Raw genomic sequence first — 27,966 nt, forward strand, 5'->3', positions numbered from 1 at the left:
AGGTCATCATACAGGGAGAGGTTTACGATCGGGGTATGGTATATCATCACATGGATCGTGTTGGGTGGTGTCATAGATGAAGCACTCACGATATCAGCGGCCGTACAGGAAATTCACTGACAGAAGAAATTCGCAAAGCATCTGCACGTGTTTCGTACAACATCCATTTCAGCCGCGATCGATTGCACAGCCTGCCGGAGCCCTCTCCCACTGTACAGCAGACTATTCCACTCGGCTCACGTCCCGTCGCACAGTGGTGACGAAGCGGAAGTGATGTCGCAGCGGGGTATTTGAATTATCAGAGACTCGGGTCGGCGGTCTGTGTACGGATGGGGTGAGTAGGTGGCTCTGAGCGGGCATTACTGTAGCTCAGGCTTCCCCAGTCCATGGAGCGGATGGCTGGGTCTCAGCATGGAGTGTTAGGTTGTAGTTAGCAGGCAGAGCACAGAGGGAGTCATAGCATTGTTGTAGAAGGGTTACAATCCCTGCTGGCAGATTGTGTTTTCTTTGCTGTCTATCAGGCTGTTTACATAGGTGTGTAAGGCAGGTGTTTCTTCTGTGTTTTTGAAGCCCCATAAATGCATGTTAAAAGGATGTGCATTCTAATGGACAGTGTTGTTCACATGGTCGCGTTTGTACCACATCACGCCAAAATTGATCTGACATATAATATTTTTGTTATTATACAAGGTTTACATAGCGCCAACAGTAAGCGCAGCGCTTTACAACATGAAGGCAGACAGTACAAATACAATACAGGAGGAATCGGAGGGCCCTGCTCCTTAGAGCTTACAATCTAAAAGGGAAGGTCAAGTGATACAAAAGCCAATAACTGGGGGATGAGCTGATGGAGAAAGTTAAAAGTACATTTGTTAGGTGGAGGCGGGATAGGCTTCTCCGAAGAGAAGGGTTTTCATGGTTCGTCAAAGTGGACAATGATAGTCAGACAGATTGGGGTAGAGAGTTCCAAAGGATGGGAGAGGCTCAGGAGAAGTTCCAGAGACAGGCCTGGGAGAATAGAGCAGGAGCTCTTGTGGAGAATGAAGAGAACAATTAGGTTGGCATTTTGAGACTGTTAGTGATGTAAAGTAGTACACCTCTCAAGGTATTCACCCTTAAAGTTCCACCTCCACTGCACAAGCAAAGGGTGCTGGCCCTGAATGTAGCAGAAAGTCTGGAGTAAAGAAAAGATGTCTGGATGGCCTTACTCCAATAAAATCACCTTTTATTTGAATCCAAAAAAGCATAAAAAATGGCAGTCCATACAGCAAGCGAGGGGATAAGATACAGCGAATGCGTTTCACATCCCGCCCATAGTCATATGACATCCACAGGAGGGATCTCCCTTCCTGGACGGGCGTCATATGACGTCCTCGGCCCTCATTGGTCTAGGAGGGCATCACTCGGGACCCGGTGCACGTGCCCGGCAGCCGCGATGTCCGCCAGGCACCCGCAATTGCCCGATAACAGCAGGACCGTGGATCTGTGTGTGGAGAGAGGAGACCGAAGGTGTGTTCCCAGTACAGAGGAACACTGATTGGCCTCCTCCCCCTACAGTTAGAATCACTCCCCTAGGAAACATAACCCCTTGATCGCCCCCTAGTGTTAACCCCTTCCCTGCCAGTGACATCTATACAGTAATCAGTGCATTTTTATAGCACTGATCGCTGTATAAATGTGAATGGTGTCAAAAGTGTCCGATATGTCCCCCGCAATGTCACAGTCACGATAAAAATTGCAGATCGCCGCCATTACTAGTAAAAAAAAAAAAAATAATAATAATAAAAATGCCATAAATCTATTCCCTATTTTGTAGACGCTATAACTTTTGCGCAAACCAATCAATATATGCTTATTGCGATTTTTTTTTTTTTTTTACAAAATAGAAGAATACATATCGGCCTAAACTGAGGAAAAAATGTGGTGTTTTTTTTTGTTTTTTTTTTTTTTTTTTTTTTTTTTTTTTTCAAACTTGTCGCTCTTCTTTTGTTTATAGCACAAAAAATAAAAACCGCAGTGGTGATCAAATACCACCAAAAGAAAGCTCTATTTGTGGGAAAAAAATGATAAAGATTTCATTTGGTTACAGTGTTGCATGATCGCACAATTGTCATTCAAATTGCGACAGTGCTGAAAATTGGCCTGGGCAGGAAGGGGGTGAAAATGCCCTGTATTGAAGTGGTTAATCATAGCTGTTATATTAGTGATGTAGTTGGGGGCAGAGCTGTGGCTGGCCTTATAAGTTGTTAGTATTTTGAATTTAATTAGGTGAGCAGAAGTCAGTGGAGAGATCAACAGATTAGTAGTAGCAGGCACTGGGCGGTTGGTGGATGAGTCTGGTGGCAGCAGCATTCATGATGGACTGGGGGGTGGATAGCGTATGTAAAGGTAATCCAATGAGGAGAGAGTTGCAGTTGATGAGGCAATAGATGACTAGAGAGTTAATTAGAAGCCTTGTTGTGTCATTGGTTAGTAAGGGGCATATTTTGAAGATGTTGTGGAGGTTGAGGCAGCAAGCTTTGGATGTGGGGCCGAAAGGACCTTGGCATGCGGGGACGGGTTGATATTGATGCCATTGATCTTGACAGAGAAGTCGGGTAGGGGCACATGGGGGAGGAAATATTATGAGCTCAGTTTTGGATAGATTGAGTTGGAGGAAGTGGTGTGACATCCAGGCTGATTTGTCTGTTAGATTAGTGATGCCTGAGGAGAATAAGAAATGGTATTGAAAGCCATGGAAGGCTATTAGCTGACCCAGAGAGAAGGTGTAGATCGAGAATAGGAGAGGTCAAAGAACAGAACCTTGGGGGACACAATGGGGAAAGTAAAATGAAGTAAAATTGTAAGTGAAGGTGCGGTCGGATGGGTAGGATGAGAACCAGCGACGAGTACAGTGGCGAAGACCATATGAGTAAATGAGTAGAGTTTTTTTTTTTCAGGGGGAGGGGTGGTCCACTGTGTCAAAGGCAGCAGAGAAGTCCAGGAGTTGGCGTACAGTCCGTTGGTTTTGGCCATTGGTTTTTCATTTGTATGTTTTAGGAGAGCAGTTTCTGTAGTGTTGGTGAAATCCAGACTGAAAGGAATCAAGAATGTTATTCTCAGTGAGGTGGTCACAAAGTCTGTTGTAAACTGGCAATATACACTCTTACCAGCCACATTTTTAGGTACACCTTGCTAGTACCAGGTTGATGCATTCCCCCCCCCCCCCCCTCCTTTTGCCTTCAGAACTGCCTTAAAGAGGAAGTAAACCCCAATGGGTTTTACTTCCTCTTTTGCTCCCTGCAAGGCCTGCAAATGAAAAGCATAATGGGCTAGTATGCATCATATACCAGCCCATTATACAATACTTGCCTGCAAACGAAGCCCGCGCTGTCCCCTGAGCAGGCCGCGTCCATCTTCGCCCCTCTTCCTTCTAGGGCCACGGACTCCAGCTCTGTGACTGTCCGGAGTCGTGTGACGTCACTCCAGTGCGGGAGCCGTCAAAGCACACGGTGGTCCATTTCTTCACAGCACATGTGCCGATGACGACATCGGCGGACTACAGCGCACGTTTAGGAGATATTTCTACTACCTATAGGTAAGCCTTATTCTAGGCTTACCTATAAGTAAAAGTCAACAACAAGGATTTACTACCACTTTAATGTGGATGAAAACCCTCACATACCCAGTGAAGTGAACAGCTTTGGTTGAGGGGCGGTAAAAATGCAGCTCAACCATTGGATTTACAGCCCCTCAAATGCATATGTAAGCAAGGCCTTGAAAAGCATTACAAGAGTCCATACGATAGAAAACCAACACAAGGCACGAGGCACCTTGAAAACTTGATCGCAATGCAAACATGTTCTAAACGCATCTTTAATGTAAAGGAGGCGTTCACATTTTAGAACAGGGCCTTTTCCACTGCAGCTTCCTGTGATAGAGTGAAAAAAATAGCTTTAAGCTTGCCTGGTTTTTAATTCTCATGCTGTGGTGTTACTCCATCACAGGAAGCTGCAGTAGAAAAGCCTGTCCCCAGCCAGCATGTTGTAGAGAAGAATCCTTGTTCTCTGTGGAAACAGGGGTCTCTCTGCAGAGTTTGAATATGTCTCCCGCGGAGTCATGGCTAGAGCTCTCCACTTAGTAGGAAGCACAAACTTTGCCGATTGCAGCGCTCCAAGCTATCAGAAATGGCTCAAGGCCAATAGTTGTTGCATCTTTTAACTTTGACCATATTTGATGTATCTTTTTTTTTTTTCTCTTGTAGCTCCAGGATTTTTAAGGTGCATGGAATACAGAAATGACTACAAAACAGCTTGCAAAGTAAGTTTTGAACTATTTACTGCATTTTACTGAAGTTAGAATGCTTTAAAAATGAGAAACAATGTGATTTATGTGGTTTTTGCTCTGGGAGCCCAGATATTCTTTTTTTTTTACAAAACAAAAACAAAAAAAAAAAACAGTAGTAATGTACAGCTTGCAAATGTCCATGTTAACCAATTGGACTTCAGTTTACAAAGGTCAGCACAGTTGCCATGGAACTATGTTCCACCATGCCTTTCCCTCCTTTTGTATAGCTGCAAATATCATGTGTCCACACAGTTCAAAAACTCTCTCCCTATGAAATCAGAGGAACAATATTCATGTCTTCTAAAAGGTGACCAAATAAAAAGGCTGCAGAGGTATTCCTTTCTTAGCCACCACTTCTCTCTCAGTCTGTGACTGGAAAATAAAGGTGCAGCTGCACACTGAGATCATTTTTATGCTTGCCTCACTTGTACACACCAAGGCTGACAGCACTGTGCATATGTTAGAACTGGTTGGCCAAAAATGCTGACCTTCCTCTCCCAGCCCACTGTACAGGGTATTTTCTTATTATTTTAATGAGGAGGTCCACCCATCCCTGCAAAAATTAAAAGCCAGCAGTTACAAATACTGCAGCTGCTGACTTTTAATAATAGGACACTTACCTGTCCTGGAGTCCAGCGATGTCAGCACTGCAGCTCGTGTATCAATCAGCTGTCGGGTGCTGCCACCCACATTGAGGGTAAGGGAACCCGGCAGTGTAGCATTACGGCTTCACGTCGGGTCCCTACTGCACATGTGCTTTCCTACTGACTGGCCCAGCGGTGGAGGAGGGAGCCGAGCTGTGACGTAAGACAGGTATCTGCCCCCACCCCCCCCCGGAAGGTGCCAAATGTGGCACCGGATGGGGGAGGAGACAAATGAGCGGAAGTTCCACTTTTGAGTGGAACTGCGCTTTAAAGTGAAATTCCAACCTATACCTAACTAGCTTTAAAACTGTTCTCCGTTCAGGGTGATGTGCGGTGTTAGTTTTCCGCCACACATAGCGTTTTGCTTTTAGGCCAAAAAGTTCCATTTTGGTCTCATCCGACCAGAGCACCTTCATCCACATGTTTTCTATGTCCCCCACATGGCTTCTCGCAAACTAAAAATGGGACTTCTTATGGCTTTCCTTCAACAATGGCTTTCTTCTTTCCACTCTTCCATAAATGCCAGATTTTTGGAGTACGTGACTATTAGTTGTCCTATGGACGATTCTTCCACCTGAGCTGTGGATCTCTGCAGCTCCTCCAGAGTTACCATGGGTCTCTTGGCTGCTTCTCTGATTAATGCTTGCCCGGCCTGTCAGTTTAGGTGAACGGTCATGTCTTGGTAGGTTTGCAGTTGTGCCATACTCTTTCCATTTTCTGATGATGGATTGAACAGTGCTCCGTGAGATGTTCAAAGCTTGGGATATTTCTTTATAACCTACCCCTGCTTTAAACTTCTCTACAACTTTATCACTGACCTGTCTGGTGTGTTCCTTGGCCTTCATAATGCTGTTTGTTCTCTAAGGTTCTCTAACAAACCTCTGAATGCTTCACATAACAGCTGTATTTTGATTTTATTTTTTACTGAGATTAAATTACACACAGGTGGACTCTACTTAATACTTACTAATTCGGTGACTTCTGTAGGCAATTGGTTCCACTAGATTTTAGTTAGGGGTATCAGAGTAAAGGGGGCTGGATACAAATGCACGCCACACTTTTCAGATATTTATTTGTAAAAAAAAAAAAAATTAAAACCATTTCTCATTTTCCTTCCACTCCACAATTATGTGCCACTTTGTGTTGGTCTATCACATAAAGTCCCAATAAAATACATTTCCGTTTTTGGTTGTAACATGACAAAATGTGGAAAATTTCAAGGGGTATGAATACTTTCAGGGCACTGTATAATTTTTTTTTTTTTTTTTAATTTATTTATTTATTTATTTTTTTACAAAAGGTGACCTTATAGCATAGCATAGGTGTTAGGAGGGGCGGTGACTGGCGTTTTTATTCAGTGCAGAAAAATGCCAGTCACAGCACATAGTGTGAACGGGCCATATAACAACTGTGCAGAGACATTAATTTTTCTGCACTATAAAAATGCAGGTCTCCGCAAGGGCACACAGAACACAAATACACTACAAGAATGTAACTAGGGAGTCGTAAAGTGAAATTCCAGCTTACACCGAACTAACCTTAAAATTGTCCCCTCATCCTGTGCCCTGTTCACACCTGAAGGCAGGTTTATGCTGAGCTGTTTCTACACACTGCAGTTGAGCTGAGGTGCAAAGAAATGAAGGAAATGTCTCACTGACATTTCATTAAAGTTTAAAAAAAAATGTAAACAGTGCCAGTCAGGACTGACACTTTCTGAATGGTAAAAAATAGAGTTGTAATTATTATTATATTATTATTATACAATATTTATATAGCGCCAACAGTTTACGTAGCGCTTTACAACTTGAGGGTAGACAGTACAAATACAATACAATTTGATACAGTAGGAATCAGAGGGCCCTGCTCACTTAGAGCTTACAATCTAAGAGGGAAGGTTAAGAGATACAAGAGGTAATAGCTGTGGGTGATGTGCTGATTGAGAAGATAAATGTACAGTTGTTAGGTGGGGGCCAGATAGGCTTCTCTGAAGAGATGAGTTTTCAGGGATCGTCTGAAAGTGGATAAGGTAGGAGAAAATCGGACGGATTGGGGAAGAGCATTCCAGAGGATGGGGGAGGCTCTGGAGAAGTCCTGAAGGCGAGCATGGGATGAGGTGACAAGGGAGTTTGAGAGCAGGAGGTCTTGGGAGGAGCGAAGAGAACGATTAGGTTGGTATTTTGTGACTAGGTTAGAGATGTAGCTAGGGGCCAGGTTGTGGATGGCTTTGTAAGTTATAGTTAGTATCTTGAATTTAATTCGGTGACTGAGTGGCAGCCAATGGAGGGATTGGCAGAGGGGTGTAGCAGACGCTGAGCGGTTTGTGTGGTGGATGAGCCTGGCCGCAGCGTTCATGATGGACTGAAGTGGGGATAGCCTATTTAGAGGTAAACCAATGAGGAGGGAGTTGCAGTAGTCAAGGCGGGAGATGACCAGGGAGTGGATTAGAAGCTTTGTGGTGTCATTGGTTAGGAAGGGGCGTATCTTGGAGATGTTGCGAAGACAGAGGCGGCAAGCTTTGGATAGTGATAGAATGTGGGGTCGAAAGGTTAGTTCAGAGTCCAGGATTACACCTAGGACCTTGGCGTGGGGAGATGGGTTGATAGTTGAGCCGTTGATCTTGACAGGGAGATCAGGGGAAGTGGCACCTGAGGGAGGAAATATCATGAGCTCGGTTTTGGATAGGTTGAGTTTGAGAAAGTGATGTGACATCCAGGCTGATATGTCTGCTAATAAGTTGGTAATGCGTGAGGAGACAGATGGAGAGAGCTGGGGGGTGGAGAGATAGATTTGGGTGTCATCAGCGTAGAGATGATATTTAAAGCCGTGGGAGGCAATCAATTGACCCAGGGAGGTGGTGTAGATTGAGAAAAGGAGAGGTCCGAGAACAGAACCTTGGGGGACCCCGACGGAAAAAGGAAGAGGAGAAGAGGAAGTAGAGTTGTAAGTGACACTGAAGGAGCGGTGGGATAGGTAGGATGAGAACCAGCGAAGAGTACAGTCACGGAGACCAAAGGAGTGGAGTTTTTTGAGGAGGAGGGGGTGGTCCACTGTGTCAAAGGCAGCAGAGAGGTCCAGGAGAAGTAGTACAGAATAGTGTCCATTGGCTTTAGCCATTAGTAGGTCATTTGAGAGTTTAAGGAGAGCAGTTTCCGTGGAGTGTTGAGGGCGAAAACCGGACTGAAGGGGATCAAGAAGTTTATTCATGGTCAGATGGTCGCTTAATCGGTTGTAGACCAGTCTTTCAAGAAGTTTGGAGGAGAAGGAGAGTAAGGAGATGGGACGTAAGTTGTTGAGATTGGTGGGATCCAGTGAGGGCTTTTTTAGTATGGGGGTGACTAGCGCATGTTTTAGAGAGTTTGGGAAGATGCCACAAGAGAGGGAGAGGTTGAAAATGTGAGTTAGAGAGCGTAGAATCGAGTCAGAGGGTGAGCGTAGCATTTGCGAGGGAACAGGATCCAGGGGGCAAGTGGTTAGATGAGTGCTAGATAAAAGTTTAGCAACCTCAGTAGTAGTAGCAGGGTTGAATGAGGGAAGTAATGATTGTATCTGTGGACATGGAGTGTTGCATGGGGGAGGTTTTTGCGCATTGGCGATCTCCTCATGAATTGTATCAATCTTAGTTTTGAAGTGATTGGCAATCTCCTGGGCAGTGAGTGAGTTGGTGGGTGGAGGCAGTGGAGGACAGAGTAGAGTGTTGAAGGTAGAGAAGAGTTGACGTGGACTGGATGAGAAGGTGTTGATGAGTGTGATAAAGTAGGTCTGTTTGGCAGTGTGAAGGCAGGAGTAGTATTTTAGGAGGGCAGATTTATATTGTGTGAAGTCTTCCTGGGTCTTAGTCTTATGCCACAGGCGCTCAAGAGCGCGGCAACGTTTTCTGAGACTTCTGGTGTCATCTGTTTGCCAGGGTTGTAGCAGTCGGGGCCTAATTCTGCGTGTAGTGAGGGGGGCCAGCTTGTCTAGGGAGGAAGACGGTGAGCTGTTGTAAACGAAAGTAGCTAGGTTGGGACAGGACAGGGGGGAGATTTTGTCATAGAGGTGATCAGTAGCAGAGTAGAGAAGAGAAGGGTTGAGGTGGCGAAGGTTTCTGCGTGTAACTGTTAGGCGGTTGGAGGGAGAAGAGGTGGAAGACAAGGAGAGAGCAAAACTAATAAGGTGGTGATCAGAGAGTGGGAGTGGATTGTTGGAAAGGTTGCACGGAGTGCACAGATAGGAGAAGGCAAGGTCAAGGGTGTTGCCATTGGAGTGGGTAGGAGCCTGTATCCATTGCTTCAGGTCAAGCGATGAGGTTAGACTGAGAAGTTTAGAAGTAATAGTAGTGTTAGTGTTGACAGGGATGTTGAAGTCCCCAAGAATAATTGTGGGGATTTCAGAAGAGAGAAAGTAGGGTAGCCAGGCAGAGAAGTCATCAAGAAAGGCTGATACCGGTCCAGGGGGCCGGTAGATGACAGCAATTCTTAGAGAAATGGGAGAGAAAAGACGAATGCAGTGTGCCTCAAAAGAGGAGAGTATCAGAGAGGGAGGTGGGTGAAGAACCTGATAGGTGCTGCATGGAGCTAGAAGGATTCCCACTCCACCTCCCTTCCGTCCACTTGGTCTGGGGGAGTGAGTCCAGAGAAGGCCCCCATGGGAGAGGGAAGCAGGAGAAATAGTATCCGATTCATGAAGCCAGGTTTCAGTAATGGCAAGTAGGTTAAAGGAATTTGTGATGAAGAGGTCGTGGAGGGCGGTGAGTTTGTTGCAGACAGAACGTGCATTCCACAGGGCACAGGAAAAGGGGGGGCTGGTATTGGAAAGAGGAATAGAGACCAAGTTCTGTGGGTTGCGGCTCCTGCCAGAGGGTGTAGGGGGATGGGAGCAATGGGCAATGACAGATGATGGTGGCCCAGGGTTTGGGGATATGTCACCAGAGATTAGGAGAAGCAGGAGGGTGAGGGAGGTAATGTGGGACTGTGATTTATGTGAAGGGGCATGTTTCAGAGTACTGGAGGTTTTATCAGTGTATGGATGTAGAATGAGCGAGAGTTGGTAAGAGCAGTAGTAGGGGGAAGACAGAAGGCAGGGTGATATGTATAAGCAGGCGGGTGGAGAGGGGGGGTGAAGGTAAGAGAGTTTGAGGAGAGAGGTCAGGAGTGTCAGAAGTAGTGGTAGAGAGTGCATGTTACAGAGTGGAAGGAGAGCTTAAGAGAGAGACAGGGTCACCTGTAGTCTGTTAGCTGCTTTCCAGTGCAGATTGCTGTAATTGTTTGCTTCGTGCAATCGCTGAAGTGCAGAGAATGAAGTGCATATCACTTGTAGAAAGAATCACTTAGAGATAGAAGCCATAAGGATAGAAGCCCCTGCAATGTGCACCCCCCAGCAATGTGCTGACCCCTTAAGGATGCTCAAATATATACTGTTATAGGGGTGGGGTTGAAGTTCGTTAATTAATCATGAGTGACTATAAGAGTGCCTGGCAATCAAAGTGAACTTTTTGCTTCAAAAGTCAGAATAGCAAGAGGCCAAGACAAGATCAACACATAAAACTTAGGTAAGACAGTCCAGAAAAACAAATAATGTCATGGTTGTTCGCACAGGGCAACAGATAGAGAAGGCCACATACCAGAGACACACACACACAGAGACAGCAGGCAGATTCCAATTTCAGTTAACGGTGGAAGATGTGGATGAGCTGACACATACCAGAGACACACACACACAGAGACAGCAGGCAGATTCCAATTTCAGTTAACGGTGGAAGATGTGGATGAGCTGACACATACCAGAGACACACACACACAGAGACAGCAGGCAGATTCCAATTTCAGTTAACGGTGGAAGATGTGGATGAGCTGACACATACCAGAGACACACACACACAGAGACAGCAGGCAGATTCCAATTTCAGTTAACGGTGGAAGATGTGGATGAGCTGACACATACCAGAGACACACACACACAGAGACAGCAGGCAGATTCCAATTTCAGTTAACGGTGGAAGATGTGGATGAGCTGACACATACCAGAGACACACACACACAGAGACAGCAGGCAGATTCCAATTTCAGTTAACGGTGGAAGATGTGGATGAGCTGACACATACCAGAGACACACACACACAGAGACAGCAGGCAGATTCCAATTTCAGTTAACGGTGGAAGATGTGGATGAGCTGACACATACCAGAGACACACACACACAGAGACAGCAGGCAGATTCCAATTTCAGTTAACGGTGGAAGATGTGGATGAGCTGACACATACCAGAGACACACACACACAGAGACAGCAGGCAGATTCCAATTTCAGTTAACGGTGGAAGATGTGGATGAGCTGACACATACCAGAGACACACACACACAGAGACAGCAGGCAGATTCCAATTTCAGTTAACGGTGGAAGATGTGGATGAGCTGACACATACCAGAGACACACACACACAGAGACAGCAGGCAGATTCCAATTTCAGTTAACGGTGGAAGATGTGGATGAGCTGACACATACCTGTAAAGAGACAGAAGGAATGATCAGGTGAGGCAGAGAATGAAGTGCATATCACTTGTAGAAAGAATCACTTAGAGATAGAAGCCATAAGGATAGAAGCCCCTGCAATGTGCACCCCCCAGCAATGTGTAATGCGCACAAAGTGTGAACCAGGCCTTTATGCATTACTATAAATGATTATCCCCTAGCTGTATTACAGGACCAAGGTAATGGCACAGCCAAAACAATTTTTACACAGCTTGTATGCAGACTATCCATATTAAAATCCCTATCGATCTCCTCTGTCTCCTCAGGTAGTTAGTTCATATTAAAAAAAATCTTCCAGGGTAGTAACAACACTGAAAAGGGAAATTGTAAACAACAGATAAGCATAATGTTGGCAGGCTGTTCGTAAATTCACGGATTCATCTTTTTTTTTTTTTTTTTCCAGTTGTTACCTATATAATGTTTAATAATGGAAATGATTAGCCGTACATTGAAAAATGTGTAGCTAACTGTAAATAATGACACAGCTACTGATGCTAACTGGTAATAAAAGACAAATTTACATATGTTGAGTGATGTTTCTACAGGCAGCTGGGTCTAATCAGAAGAAGCTCTAAGTTGTCTGTGAACTGTAAGAATGGTAGCAGCCCCAAATCTAGTAAGTATATCTTCCTGTAGCTTATTTGTGTATATAAGGCAACTAGAGGTTATCCACACTCATGCTTGTATTCATGCTTTGCAGAACAATTTTTTCAATACTTGATCATCATTGATTTTGAGTCAACATGCTGGAAGGACATCAAGCACTATGGCCAGGAAATCAGTAAGTAATATGTTTGCATTTACATCGTCAATCATCAGTGGTTCATACTGCAATAGTGCACACACCTTCTCATTATAACACCGCAAGTAAATGTGAAGACTGCAAAGAACATCCCAGTCTCTGCACATTTCAGATGGAGCCATGCATTTTAAAATATTTGGACTGTTTAATAATTTTAGTCTTTAAAATATCCTAAATCAGGGATATTTAATTAGCGGACCTCCAGCTGTTGCAAAACTACAAGTCCCATCATGCCTCTGCCATGGGTGTCATGCTTGTGGCTGTCAAAGTCTTGCTATGCCTCATGGGACTTGTAGTTCTGCAACAGCTGGAGGTCCGTTAATTGCATATCCCTGTCCTAAATAAACACATTTCCTATGTGATTTCCAAGGAACCAGATACAGCTACAAGAAAGCCTATATCACAGCAAAGAAAATATCCTGGATGTTATTGTGGTACATCAATGTGATTTATTTCTACACTATATACACCATACATTCTCATTTAGGTTTTCTGTGGAACCTTAGGGTTCCTCCACAGGTTGCTAGGGTTCCTTGAGCTTTTTTTTTTTTTTTTTTTTTTTGTTTTGTTTAGATATCTGTAAGGGGAGCATTCTTTCCCTCTTCTGCGCAGATTTTCACCATGCACCCTGCTGGAAGCAGCATGGCCTTCTCAAGATTAACAGGTCCCATTCTTTCCATGCAGTCCTATGAAGAGTTCATTCTCTATTGGGACAAGCATAGTACAAGCTCTGCGTGGAGCTGCACAGACTTTTTTTCCAAAGGCTGTGAAATGAATGGGGGCCATGGAGCACATTCCAAGGGTGAAGAGGACCCTGGGGGGGTGGACTTTGTGGATTCAATCTGTTTAGAGCTTACTAGGGCTTCCTTAGGCAGCGAGCAATATCTGCTTCTCAAATAAGTAACCACTTACTCAAATCTTCACATGGCATTCATCCCACACACCACCAATTGAAGAAGCATTCTTTTTAGTTACCACTAGACGAATGTACCATGAGCTGTGGGCAAAGTCATTTTAGACAGGGGTTCCTTGAGACCTGAAAGCTATTTCAAGGGTTCTTTCATGGTAAGTGTTTAAGGCTGATCTACCCAATTAGATTGATGCACAATTGCACTAATATGTAATACAGCAATGTCATTAATATTTGAATCAGGTGGTGAGCATTGAGCAACAGATCCATGTAGTCACCAGCATGTCTTCATATGGTTTGAACAGCACTGAAATTTATATATAGCCCTGACTTTAATTTCTGTTATTTTAAAAGAGAAGTACAGCCAAAGCTCTCAGCCACCAGCTCTCTGCTCACGGAGCTGTGAAAACCGAGCAATTGGCAGTGTTTGATTGCTCAGTTCTCAGTGTTAGAGCTGACGGGGGACAAATGCAGCATCAGACTGATGCTGCATCCATGTAGGTAATTATAATAAAAAAAAAAGGTATTCTCATACTTTTCTTAAGTTGGTAAAATAGAACAGATTTCCATTATTTAATCCATCATTTAAGCAACGAAATTGACGTTCATTACATTTTGAGATATTTCTGCAACAGAAATTACACAATGGCACCAAACAAACAAACAGAATGCAGAATAACAATGTAGTTTTCTTAGGAATATTTGCATTTTCTGTTAGCTCCCTTTTTACTCCTACCAAATATTCTGTGTACAAAACAACAAACTTTGTAAATTCTCCTCACCTGAACAACGGCCTTATATATTTTTTTTTTTTTTAGTTGAATTTCCTGCGGTTTTATTGAATACATCCAGCGGAGAGATTGAATCTGAGTTTCACACCTATGTACAACCACAGGAGCACCCAATTCTTTCTGAATTTTGTACAGAGCTAACGGGAATAAAACAGGTATATCTGTTGGTAAAGGTGAAAAATGGCACTGTTTTATTGATTTCAGGAATCGCACGTACATTTTGTTCGCTTAAAAAAATATTGAATTTTCTTCACGCAGAAAGCAGGCCTGCACTTGCTAATAACGAATTTCACACACATGCAGTGCTTCAAATATGAGATTGCCAGCAATTTGACCTGTATGCACAACTCAAGGCATTGTGCAGGCTGTACCCTGTAATGGACAATTCTTCTTTGTTACAGGTAGCTGATGTGAATTATAGTAGCCCCCCCCCACACTTCTCCACAGTAACTAAATATTTTTGGCACATCTTTTATTGTGTAAATCTAAAATTGTAAATTAGCATTGCTCCTTTACTTTAAAAGAGACATTTAGGATTCCTGAAATTAAAAAATATACTCACCTAGGTGGATGCAGCATTGGCCCTCCTCCGCTTCCTCACCAAGAACTGAGCAATCAAACACTGTTGTTAGCTCAGCTCTCTGTCCTCAGCCTGCAGAGAGCTGGTCACTGTAAGTCGCCGGCTCTTCTCTGCTCCTCCAGTGCTCACTGGAGTGCTGTGCTATGGAGGGGGCAGGAGCAGTTGGCTCACACTCTCAGCAGCACACTAAGAGGCTGAGCCAGCTTCCAGTCCAGGCATCTGGGTGGATCCTGACCATATGGTGGGTTTCTTTTCAGACCCTAGACCAGCTCTCTGATGTCAGCAGACAGCAGGCTTTAGCCCACTGTCAGCTGAAATGGGTCACAGGAATGCATAAAGAACTGTGATCCATAGAAGTACAGCCAAAAAAGCTTTTGGCTATACTTCTCCTTAAAATTAAACCCAAATGCCTTGACCCCACGAGGAAAATTCACTCTCTTGAATTGTCCTGATCACCGATGTCACCAGGAATGAGGGTAAATCCAAAATTTTGAGTTGACACCAGAACAGGAATAGAGGGCTTACTTCCAATGGGGAATACGTCCACTGAATATAATGTTAAGGCAGATCTAAACAAAAACATTATATATTGAAGCTTACCAGTCCTTGGATGTGGCTGCATTAGTTTTGTTTTCCTTTTTTCATATGAAGTACACTTTTTTTTTTTAAGCAAAGTAAATTTTTACAGTACTGCAAAATAACTTGATCCTGCCAGAAATCTGGTGCCCTTGTAACTTCCTGTGCACAGAACTGAAATATCAAATGATCAGCCATCCCAGTTCCTTCTGTACAGTGCAAAACCCCTCCTACGTAATAGAATGAGGGTGAAGTGTTCGTAGTTCAGTCCAGTGGATCAGCCTAGGACTTCTGTGACCCTAGGTCAGGAAATGTTACTGGCAGGATCACAGGTGAAAATAAAGGGCTGGGGGCGGGAGCCTTGAAAATAGAAAATAATGCAGCCACCACATCTAAAGACTGGTAAGTTGCAATATTTTAAAATTTTTGTTTTTGGGGATACACTTTAAAGATTCTACCAGGGATACATTTTACAGTACACAAACAACAAATATCTCTTGAGCATAAGTGACAGCCTTGCAAAGGTATAGAAAAGATACCTCAGTGAGGTCAGTATAAAACGCACGCGTCACCTCCTGGGTTCGGACACTCTGTCTTTGTTGGCTGTCAATTTGCTATTTTTAGATTAAAATCATTGGAACGTTCCTGTGGTGTGTAGCCATTCTTTTCTTCCTATTGATCATCGGTGGCGAGCCGTGGCTTGCATCCAGCGCATCCGGACTGTAGTGATGGCTCACCTGGAGCGGCGTCTTCCTTGTTTGAATCTATAGATGTCAACATGTCCGCTTTTGTTTGTTAACCATACATTGTGAATTTAATGGGGAGAGTAATAGTTTACAGAAGAAATATAACATTGTTTCTTGCTTCAGTTCACAGGAAGTGACGTGGAATTTCTGGCAAGATTATTGGACATTTACTGTACTTGCTGAAAATGTTCTTGGCATGAAAAAGCCATCACATCTAAGGCTTGGTTACCTGCAATGTATTAACATGTTTGTTTTGGGATTTGGTAATCCTTTAAATCCTACACAATTCCTGAAATCATATGTCTTGTTTTTTCTTGATAATCAGAAGGAGCCAGTAAGACCTTTTGTGGGGGTCAATTTTTTTTTTTTTTTTTTTCCCTCAAGCAACTGGCCTGCTTCCTGTATAGTGCCATTGTCCCATCTCCTGTTTTTGTATTTCATACGAAGAGCAAACATAACAGTTGTAATCCATTTCTAAAGCTAATCATTACTTTGGTTTAAAAAGCTGTTTAATACTTTTCTGTTTTTCAGCAACAAGTAGAAGATGGAGTTCCTTTAAAGATTTGTTTATCTCAGTTTTCCAATTGGATTCAAAAACTCCAGAAGGAGAGAGGAATCATTTTTCCCAATGTCCTCCCAAACCAGTCCTGCCCTGAGCAAAAGATGTGTGCGTTTGTCACCTGGTCAGGTAGGGAACAGCTCTTGCTGACAAATGTCCTGCAAATGATTGCATAGCAAAGCTACTTAATGTAAATCTTTTTAATCCATTTTTTTTTCTTTCATTGAGTCTTTTTTGCTGTGTACAAATCATAAAAATTACTGGGCTAAAGTCATATGGAAAAACAGCAGCTAGAACTACAACCCAATAGAAAATTGTGCAAAGCTTAACAAATGGCAAAAATGCAGCGTTGGAAATATATAACCAATTATAAATATTTATATAAAACATTGAAATGTGGTGACACCATATGCAGGTAATAAAGTGCAATAAATGAATATGTGCAATAAAACCTTCTACAAGAAGGAGAAAATGTGAATATAAAATAACCACTGTGTGGTGGGACAGTCCAAATAAAAATAGAAAACAATGTCCATTTCAATGGTGTTTAGAAAAACTATACATGTCTACTTAAGGAGTCACCATAACACATGCATCCACCACCCAGAAGAGAGAATAAACACTTACCAGAATGTACAGACTCAGCAGAGTCAAACAAGCCTGAAGTTGAAAATGTCAGAATAGTGGGCAAGGAGGAATCTTTAAGGCTGCACTCACACCTGAGCCTTTTCAGCTCATAAAACGCCTGAAAAACGCCCAACAAGCAAAATCCCATTCATTTCAATGGCACCTGTTCACATCTGAGCGTTTTGTCACCTGAAGCAAAACTGAAAAATGCCTTAAGCTCAAAAAAGAACATGAGCTTCTTTAGGGCAGATTACAGGCATTTTTCTGCTTTTTACATTGGTGACCTGTACAAAATCACTGTAAAAAAAACGCAACTTTGAAACGCTCAGATGTGAATGCAGCCTAAGGGTTTGACGCTACAACTCTCCACACCAAGTAACTCTCTTGATATATCATGAACTCTAGATAAAAGTAGATCAAGGCTTGTCATAGAAACATATAGACCTCCATGAGGCTGCAGAGCTCAGCAGGCATGTGGCTGGTTGACGCAGAGTTCTTGAAGGAAGAGCAGCTGTCAGACTTAAGGCTGGAACATAAGTCCCTTCTTGACCACCATTCTGACATTTTTCAACGTCATGCTTGTTTGACTCTGAGTCCTTACATTCTGTTAAGAGTGTTTATTCTCTCTTCTGGGTGATGGATGCACATGTTCTGGTGACTCCTTAAGTGTGTGTGTGTGTTTTATAATTGGTTATATAGTTCCCTAACTGCATTTTTGTCACTTGAGTCTTTATTTCTGTCTGTTACCCCATAGGGAAGACCACTATCTGTCCTGTTAACCATTGTCTTCAGGACAGAAGGTGAGGGAAAATCCTAAATTTTTCAATTTGCAGTGTAACAGGAATAGAGGAGATATATCAAGGGTTAAAGGCTAAGTTTACCTTTTGGAACATGTTACATCTTCCTCCTGCATCTAGGGTGGAACATGTAACATCTTCTAGCTCCTACAGCCTAAACACCCCTCCCTGCTCTCTGCCTCAGTGTGACAGCAGACGGGAAATGTTCTCCCGCACCCGCTGTCACAATTAAAAACAGCATGGCCATGCAGGTCTCTGTCTACACAGGTGTATCATTCATTCACAGTTTGAATAGACCACGACTACCCTCACCTGCCACCCCTAGCTTGTGGTTCTGAATGGACTGCAAGGGCGCTGATGAACATTTTCGTAGTTCGTTCTTAAGCCCTGCAGCTTGTAAACGGTCAACTCATATTGGAGGCCGAAAGCTGCAGGATTTGTCTGTAGAAGCCTGGCATTGCACCCCTGATCCACTGATTACTGGTGCAATGCTTTCCAGGCTCTTGCAGGAAAACATAATAAATGCACATTTTTGTTTTTCTGCAAAAATATGTGCTTATATTTTTCCTTTTAAAAGTGCACTTATCCATTTAAAAGTCAACAGTCAAAGGTATATTTTCTCTCACTTCTTGTCATATATCATTATTGCTCCCCAATTGATGCACAGACAAATATCTAACGTTAGCAGAGGTTGTAGCCGCTCCACACTCTATCCACAGCTTTTAAAGCTTTGGCTGAATTAATACAATCTAAGCACCACAAATGCTTTTAAATTCATTTTAATATTCAAAGCAAACTCACCTATCCATCTATTTCTCAATGTTTTATTTTGCCGAAGTCGCTTTGAAAAACACCCCTAGCATTTCTAGCCACAGCCATCTTAAGTAAGGGCAGATAATTCATTGTATGAAGACTCGTGGGCTGACATAATTTTGGCCTAGGCCAGAAACCAGGAAGCAAGTGAAGTAAAAAGAAAGGTTAAAACAAGTAAACATGATATACTTTCTTATTTACTAATGCTAACAGCGTAAGGAATAAATATAGATAATGTTGATTTCGAGAGTTTAGTTACTCTTTAAGGACAGATTATTGCACTTCTCTGTAGATAAAAGTATTGACGTGTTTCTTTGATCTATGGTATGTGTCCTCTTTTTTTTTTTGAGCTTCCAAATTTTTTCAGATTGGGATCTGGGCGTTTGTTTATTGTACGAATGTAAAAGGAAACAGTTGAGAAAAACAGAAATTCTGAACTCGTGGATTGACCTCCGGCTAACTTACAAGGTATGCTGACCCAGAATTAAGACAAACCTTTGTGTTGCTTTCTTTGTCTGCGAGTAAACATTGTGATATGAGGAAATGTTTGGTGTGTGGGGTTTTTTTTTGTTGTTTGTTTGTTTTGTTTTGTTTTTTAATTGAAAAATATATTTTTGAATCACAATGCACATAAATCATAGCCCGAAGACAGAGGAGATGACATGGATATTAGTGTTTAAACACCGCCAGTGAGAGAATCGCTGGATGAGAACAGTATAAAGAGAACAGAAAACAGTAGCCCATCACTAGTGCCATGTAAGCGCTCATTACTGTGTGCAGATAGGCAACAGACTTAAAGTGATTGTAAAGGAAACATTTTGAAAAAAAAAAAAAAAAATTGCAAACCTGTCTATTCTTGCCCGCTTTGTGCAATGAAATTGCACAGAGCGGCTACGAACCTCCCTTTTCGGGTCCCCTTGCTGGCGTTCCTGGCCCCCCTCTCTCTACAGTGCCCCCATGGGAAGCGGCTTCTCATGGGGGCACTCGTACATGCTTGCTCCTGAGCCCCTCTGCTGCGTCCATTGACACAGACAGTGGGAGTTGGCCCTGCTCCTTCATCACTGGCTTTGATTGACAGCACTGAGAGCCAATGGCTCCCGATGCCCCCACGAAGCCAGCGAGACCTGGAAATGAGGAGAGAAGAGTTGCAGACGTGCACAGCGCTGAATTGAATGAGGGCTCAGGTAAGTAAAAGGTGGGGGGATGCTGATACCTAAACATTTTTTACCTTAATGCAAGGAATGCATTAAGGTAAAAAAAGTTTAGGTTTTACAACTACTTTAATAGTTCAACAATGTGTGTCATGACAGCATCTGTATAGTAACAGTTCAATAATAAAATGCAAAGCTGAACCATCTATTAACTTTTTGCGAACCTTTGTAGCCACACACTGGGAGTTCCCGTCTAAGCCCCCCACATTCTCTCAAACTTATTCAGATACCCCATTTTCTGATAGGTCAGTATCTCTAATCGCAGCATAGTGTTAACCTCTAAGTCTTTGGGCAACTGTACCAGGGGCAGCTGAGAGCCGTTTCAGTAGTTTCCTGGCTAAATACAACAACCTATGTATTGCGATAGTTGGTAATCGATTGTCTTCAGGGATTTCTAACCCGCCCCAAATGCATATCAAGGGGTTCAAATACCAGTATCAAATGTTACGTTTATTAACTGCACAATATTATCTCAATATTAGAAAATATGTAAACCGTACTGCACAGTTCTCAAACAAAACGGTTATGTGATAATGTCAAATATAATATCTATACATAAAAACACTATATACATCACAATACAGGAAATGTGTATGTTCCCTGTAAATAATATACAAAAATAAATAAGAATGGCAGAAATCCAAAAATCCAAGTGTCCCTGCTTTTAACTTTATGTGCATCTATAAATAAAAAAAACAAACAAAAAATGTGCATGTATCTAACTCTACCAGTATAATGGTTCTTTGGAGATGCCATCAAAAGCCACAATATCTGTGTGTGTTACTTTTAAATGATTATACATATATATTTATTAAATAAGAAAGCCCAACACTGTCCTTGTGTACCTCTATAAATATACTCTAGCGGTGTATTTGCTCTTAAAATGTGTCAACAAAAACTTACTCACAAAAATATTCAATTTCTTGACGATTTCCGCTGTGAATTTATAACCTGTAGTTCATCAATTGTGCATATCCAATCACCATAAAGCTTATGCTCTCACCTTATCCTTAGACCTAACAAATATTCTGTCATATGTACCTTCCCCTTTTAAATGGTGTCTCCTAAGCCACAGCAGCACTCCAGTATAAAGAAGCTCCACAATCCATTTCTATCCTCAATGATAATATGGCTCAGGGTAGCATGGAACTCAAAAAAACAAAGAGTACTCTCCGCTAAATATATGCAATTATTTTTTTTTTTTTTTTTTTTTTTTTTTTTTATTATGTAAACATAATGTACAGTGCACTTAAAGTGGTTGGAAATCCACAAAAAAAAAACCTGCAAGACAAAGGCATAATGCACTAGTATGCATAGCATACTAGCTCATTATGAAATGCTCCCCTTAGATCGAAGCCCCCGCAGCGGTCCCGGCACACTGCTCTGCCCGGCGACATGTCTCCCGGAGTTATTTCCGGGTATGGCGGGCTCCGGCGCTGTGATTGGCTGGAGCCGTGATGACGTCACTCCCGGTAACGCACATTGGCTGAAGCAATGGCACGAACGAGCAGTTGCTTCAGTGCGCATGTGCCGATGACGTCAGCACGTGCCGATACAGGGGATATCTCCTAAACCATGCAAAGTGGTTTGTAAGGGTTTACAACCACTTTAATTGAAAGAGTCCACTAAAACTGGTGCACTGCAGTATACAGCATTTTTAATGTGGAAAACCTCCAACAAGGTGGCTGCCCGCACACTTCCGGATTATGCGTGGCGTTGCAACAGATCGCGTGACTTCTTCATGGGATGAAAAGCATCATTCGTGGAACGGAGGATATATAATAACCACTTCGGCTCTCACACCTGTTTACCCCTATGGACCAGACCATATTTCACATTTCTACTATGTGTCTGTTCGTGAGTCTATAACTTTGTAATTACGTATGATAAATAATTGATACATATATTGTTTTTTGGGGGGGAAACAGCGCTTTCTCATGACCCTAAAGTCCTCTGAGAATTTTTTTAATTCATTTGCATTTTAAGGGGAAAAAAGAGTAAAAATCCGGAAAAAATTGTGTTTTTTAAGTTTGATCAGTAATATTTTGAACACAAGTAACATTAATGTGAGGAAAACGTATACATTTTATGTTGCTGCTTGTTCTATTTACTGCAACATTAAAATTAAATTTTTTGGTACAAAGCACATTAAAGTTATTTACAAAAGAAAGGCTGTTTTTTTTTTTTTTTCATAATGCATCAGTAATTTATCGTTCTTACCAATTTAAAATAAAACAGATGTACCCTAAACCACGTATTTTTAACAGTAAATCTTTTAAAGCTAGCAATGTATATATGTGCTTTATTCAAAATGTTTCCAGCAAATAATTTCAAATAGAAACATGGAACAGGAGATAAAACTGTTTAATAGTTATAATACAGGTTGAAATGAAAGGGTTAAGTAGTAAAAAAAAAAAGCATGTCCTGGTTAAATAAGAGTTAACTCCCTGTGCACACAATAAAAACTTTCTACTGTCAGCTGCAGCTCTCTCACTCACAAATCTGTCTGACAGGGAATATAGGAGATAAGATGGCTTCTATGTTACTTGTTTGTTTTTGGCTTAAAATGTTATATTGAATTCTCACTGAGATTGTCTGTCAGAATGATCATTCGGTGAGGAAGACTTCTGACTAGCTCCCAGTCATAGGATTTCACGGGCTGTGCACATGAAAGCTGAGCTGAGCAGAAGGAGATGAGAAAAGATAAGAGTGCAGGGCGTACAAGACACGTCCTGTGTACAGAGGAGGGGGTTTTATGGATGTTTTTAAGACTCCCAAGTTAGGCAACTGGAGACGTTTTATTTCAATTTTTATGCTATCAGTGATTGCGCTCAGGTATTACTAATCTATTATCATACCAATATTGAAACCATTTTGGCATTGTCATAACATGTGGATTAGATTCTCTGTATCCCTCAAGTATCTAAGACAAAGGTAAATAGTTCCTGGGGCCATATCTGTACCATTCAGGGGTACCATATGTTCTATGTAAAATATATAATATGTTGGGGCGTAGTTGATGAGTTCAGTCTCTTATGGATAAATATGATTTATTATATTTTGTTTCAGCTATTCTACAATCGCAAACCAAAGGGCTTAAATGGAGCTTTACAGGATGTGGGAATCGAATTTTCTGGAAGAGAACATTCAGGTTCACATACTTTTAATTCTGTTTCTGTATTAAAGTGAAAGTCCAACCAAATGTTAATTATACGTAAACCTGCTCATTCTAACTACCCTGTAAAGGAAAGATGTCTATACTTACCTATGCTAACGGTGCTCAGGTCTGGTCACATGATCAGCTCCCAGCAACGGCTTCAGTGTAGAGGGATGGCCAACTATGAGTGGCGTCACCGCATAGACATTGCAGCCATTGTCGGCAATCTCTTCTTCCCTAAAGTCGGCCAGATCAAATATTCCAGCTTACCAATCAGATGTGGCTACATTCGTTTTCTGGTGATCCAGCCAGTAACGCACCACCTATATTAGAGTGCATCCACTCTTGATGAAGGAGCACATTGTCAGTCGGGGGGGGGGGGTGTTAGATGTAATAGCAGATTTAGATACAGTAGCAATTTTAAGCTGAACTCCAGATAACACTTTTTAGAAGCAGTTACAGCGAACTTTTGGGATAAAGGTCTTGCATAAATAAAAGCTGATCACTGTTTGGCTCAACCCTCTAAATGCTAAATCTGCAGAACATCTTGTTCTGTTGTAAAACAAGACTTACTGGCCAGATCACCAGAAAACTAATGCCACCATCACATCTAAAAATTGGTAAGTTGCAATATAAAAAATAATTATTTTCGGTGTTTAACACTACATTAAAAAAAATTGTTATTCCTCTTGATTTCCCACCCAAGGCTTAGTTTACACTTGCAGTTGGGGGAATGTATTTGAGCTTGCCCCTTTCCCCAAACTGCAAAGGCAGCCTTACGCTTGCCCCGGCCGCGATGCTTTTTATCCTGACATGGCAAAAAAAGTATCCCAGCTGTTCTCTGCTGCATTCAGGAGGCAGTTAACCATCACCAAATTGCCCAGCAATGTGATCCATTTAAGTGAACTGGGCTGTGCCACAAGCTCCTGCAATGCCTGTGGTTGCAGGCTTTAAAGTGGTTATATAGTCAAATTTTTCACTTTTACCTACAGGTAAGCCTATAATAAGGCTTACCTGTAGGTAAAAAAAATATCTCCTAAACCGGACTCCCCTTGCAATGAGCCGCTGACTGCAGCAGCGCATGCGCACAGGGGATTCTTGGCTGAAAGCCCGGCAGACGCCGGACCTTGCCGGAAAGAAGTCTTTCCGACATCGTGGCTCCAGCCACTCGCAGCACTGGAGCCGCGATACCTGGAAAACACGCTGAGGCAACAAGTCAGCTACCTCGGCGTGGACCAGGTGAAATACTGATGCCTCGTTCATAATGAGCGATGCATACTAGTTCATTATGCCTTTTGCCTTTACAGGGGTATAGAAAACAAAAAAAGTGTCAGCACGTTTACTAACGCTTTAAGGGGTTGAAGCAGGCAGTGAGGAGGAAACAAAACCTAACACATGCTCACTGCCTGTCATACCACGGATCGCTCTTTAGAGGGCCAATGCAAGTGTAAATAAGTCCTTGCAGTATATGTGCATCAAAAGTGTTCTGAGCTCTTGGTTCCTCTCTCATGTCATAGCTCTCTAGCAATCCACAGAAAGCAGTAACAAAGCATTTACTTTCCTTTTTGCTTAACGAATTTCACGCTGGGCAATTTTATAATGGGCATGTTTTATGCCGGAAAATGTTTTAAAAATCCATATGCGTGAGGCAAAAGTCTGTTTTTAGTTGGTTTCTAACAGCTTAGAAACACACTGCTGTTTACATTAGAGAGCTGGCAGGGTGCCAAGATCTCCTCATAGAAAAACTCTGCCTATGTTGTGACATTTTTGAAAATTAATTTATTCACAATGCTTGTAGATACAGAGAATGATGGCTTGTTTTAAAATGCAGACAACAAGATTGTTTGTCAGAAGTGCTTTGAGTGTAGATGTACAGACACACATAATCTACTCAATGAACACTCTCTAATACTGTATCTGGCTATGGAAATCAATACTGCCACTCAAACCAAAATTCTCTCGGCCTCTTGCAAAATAGATAACTGACTGGAACTTTTACATCTACACCTGCCATTGCTTATTTTAGAATTTGATTGCATTTAGCGTTACATTTTTCCTAAATACTATAAATTGTATTCTAGGGCTGGATGATTCCCGAAACACAGCAAGACTTGCTTGGAGAATGATTTGTGATGGGTGTGTAATGAAAATAACCAAATCTTTAGATAAGGTCAGTTGGTTTTTTAGGTCTCCATTTTTCCTCCAGTCCATTCATCCTGATATTTAATGTTCAAGATATAAATAAACATCTGAACCGTTGGTTGCATAAACCAGAATTCAAAAGAAACACATTTCTCAGACTTGTTGCTGTGCTGATCTATTTTGAAAGGTTCTGGGTTTTGTTTGTAAAATTAGGTACGGCCATGCAAACCTTCAGAGCAAAGTGGGATGGTTCTGATTGCGCAAACCAATGGATCTGTACAAGAAGATGGCAATCCAATTTCAGATGACAAGCAAGATTTTAAAATACATCCAACGTCTGCACATTCAAATGCTATTAATGAAGTCCGATTTACTCCATTTGTTCTTCCAAGCAAAATCACTAATAAAATCAGTGGCAGACAACAAGATGGCATGATGGGAGTAGCACGTGTGGATGTACAGCCACCACAAAATCTACTCCATGGACTGTCTACTACTATACTTGGCTTTGGAAGTAAATACAGGCACTCAAACCAAAATTCTCTGGGCCCCTTGCAAAATAGAAGACAAACTGGCACTTTTACATCTACACCTGCCAACAATGCACACCAGTGTCCCAGTCATGTGTTATTCTCTACCACTATCGTGTCTGTGAATGATGTGTCAGGTATGGAAGTGGACTCCAGTTCAGATTTGTCTATTTTGGCTGACTGGGAAGAAGCGGCTGTTATAGCAGATTCCCAAGAAGAACAAAGTGTTGGCTCTGGTGAGAATGAAGAATCAGTTTTACCACCAGTTGATTCGCTATCTGCTAGTGTTTTAAGACTTGATGACGATAAACTAAATCTGCAGCCCAATACGAAAAGTATTCCATGTCACCCATCCACTCTGAACTCTAAATCAGTCGTGTACAGAAGTCCAGACACCACAATTTATAATGTCAGTTTGAAGAAGCAAGTGTCCAATAACTCCAAATTTAAACTCCCCACTGCTCTGAGCAACAAACCTGGTGTGACTCCTCAAACTGCCAGGCAGCCAAGTAAAACCCCTTCAGTATTGGATTACTTTCCAAAGAGGAAACTTTCTAGTGTCAGCTTCTCTTCACCACCAAAGAAACTACCCTTTACCATTCATGAAGATCAGAGTAATCAGACATTACCATTTGTTAGTGGGTCTTCTCGTAAAGTGCCTCAAACAGTCTTAAACTCCACTGTAAATCTGAGTAGTAACAATAGGCCAACAAAACTTACTCGTATTACTGCCCCAATGTGCAACTGTGGCCGAAGGGCAAAGAAACTTACGGTGTCTAATGGAGGTCCAAATCAAGGTAGGGTTTTCTACAGCTGTGCCATACGAAAGAGAGATGATGATGGGAAAGGCTGTAGCTATTTCAAATGGGAAGATACACTTCTGAAGGAAAAGTCTCTAGACTCTTCATCTATTTTATCCTCCAGTAGGATATCCGTTACTTCAAATACAAGTTTAGCTTCTTCAGTATGTTATGAGACTCGCAACACATTTAAGCTAAGGCCATCATTAAGAACATAGTTTTTAAAGAATATTTAAGGATACACTGCGGGACTGTTTTTAATCAGAATAATGTTAAAATCATGATTTTGATATTTTAAATGATTATTTTATTTATTCTGTGTGTAGGGCCTGAGTTATAAGATTTCACAGCAGCTATACATCAGTGTTTCTCATTGTTCTTCAATTATGTAAACTTATATGAAAACCTGCAGCTGACGAGTACCTCCTAATGTGAGTTACTGCATATCCAGATCTTTCACAATCCTTTTTAAAGAAAATACTGTTTTATAGAAGACTTCTTTTTTTTTTTTTTTTTTTTTTTTTATACTCTACTTTGAATTAAATTGAGAAACCTGGGATACAGAAAACTTTAAATAAGCAACACTATCCAAAAGTAATCCATTTGCCTGTCCACTAGAAATTATAAATCACATGGCACTCTGATTCCGTGTCACATAAATTGGATCTGTGACAGCAGTATACTGGGGTGCTACGTCAGTCTTCGATGAAAGTTAATAGAACACTGCTAAAGTTGAGATTTATGAGCCAAGCTATTGTAGGTTATGTGACCCTGCGTCAGAGAGATCCAGGATCCTGCTTTTTCTACCAGATGATAGTTAACTTTTTTAAAACTTTGAACACCTCAACCATGGATCACGGTTTTTAGGTTTTTATGAAGCTGACATAAACTTGAGTTTAGGACTATTACTTGATTATTCAGTTTTCACAAAACCCTAATGGCATGTAGAGAGCATTAACTAATGACAGAAGGTTATATGCAAGTTCACTGTAAGGAATTCAGTGAATGAATAGCTTTAACGTTTTCCGCTGTGAGTTAGTGCGCTTTATACTTGATTAATGCTGCTTGCACTGCCTTAGTGAATAAGCCTGATAATTCTGTTACAATTCCTGTAGCAGTCTGTTGCATCTACTTTTAACACCTAATATTATGTGACTACTATGAAATATTTGCTTCAGGCATGGCTGCCAGGTCATGAAAAGTGTTAAGCAAGAAAAATAATCCTTGCCATGTTCTATACATGTTACTCCATATCTTTTAATTTATACATTACAGGAGGTTTATTCTGATGATTTTATTGGAAGGACTTGCATAATTTATTTATTTTTTTTTTCTTTTACTTAGTCTTAAAAACAGTAATACATTAAATTAAATCCGTGCTTTATGTATTTTGCTGTTTTAACATGAAATGTCTGTATGAATGAAATGATGAAATGTTCTCTTAACCTC

At 41.7% G+C, this 27,966-nt stretch overlaps 2 protein-coding genes across 4 annotated transcripts in view; one reads left to right on the forward strand and one right to left on the reverse strand.

The window, feature by feature from the left end:
- Positions 1-266, reverse strand: part of REXO5 (RNA exonuclease 5) — a 100,029-nt gene extending 99,763 nt beyond the window's left edge. For all 3 annotated transcript variants that reach the window (XR_012235013.1, XM_073591065.1, XM_073591063.1), the window contains exon 1: positions 90-266. The gene's annotated coding sequence lies outside the window, so the exon portion shown is untranslated. The remainder of the gene's footprint in view (positions 1-89) is intronic.
- Positions 170-27,966, forward strand: ERI2 (ERI1 exoribonuclease family member 2). The gene is made up of 10 exons (XM_073591066.1): positions 170-334; positions 4,244-4,299; positions 12,022-12,092; positions 12,177-12,257; positions 14,007-14,134; positions 16,413-16,569; positions 19,045-19,145; positions 22,958-23,039; positions 25,127-25,215; positions 25,401-27,966. The coding sequence occupies exons 2-10, from the start codon at positions 4,277-4,279 to the stop codon at positions 26,733-26,735; spliced, it is 2,067 nt and encodes a 688-aa protein (XP_073447167.1). The 5' UTR covers positions 170-334; positions 4,244-4,276; the 3' UTR covers positions 26,736-27,966.

Source organism: Aquarana catesbeiana, linkage group LG06 (assembly GCF_042186555.1).
Source record: "Aquarana catesbeiana isolate 2022-GZ linkage group LG06, ASM4218655v1, whole genome shotgun sequence".
Classification (NCBI taxonomy): Eukaryota; Metazoa; Chordata; class Amphibia; order Anura; family Ranidae; genus Aquarana; species Aquarana catesbeiana.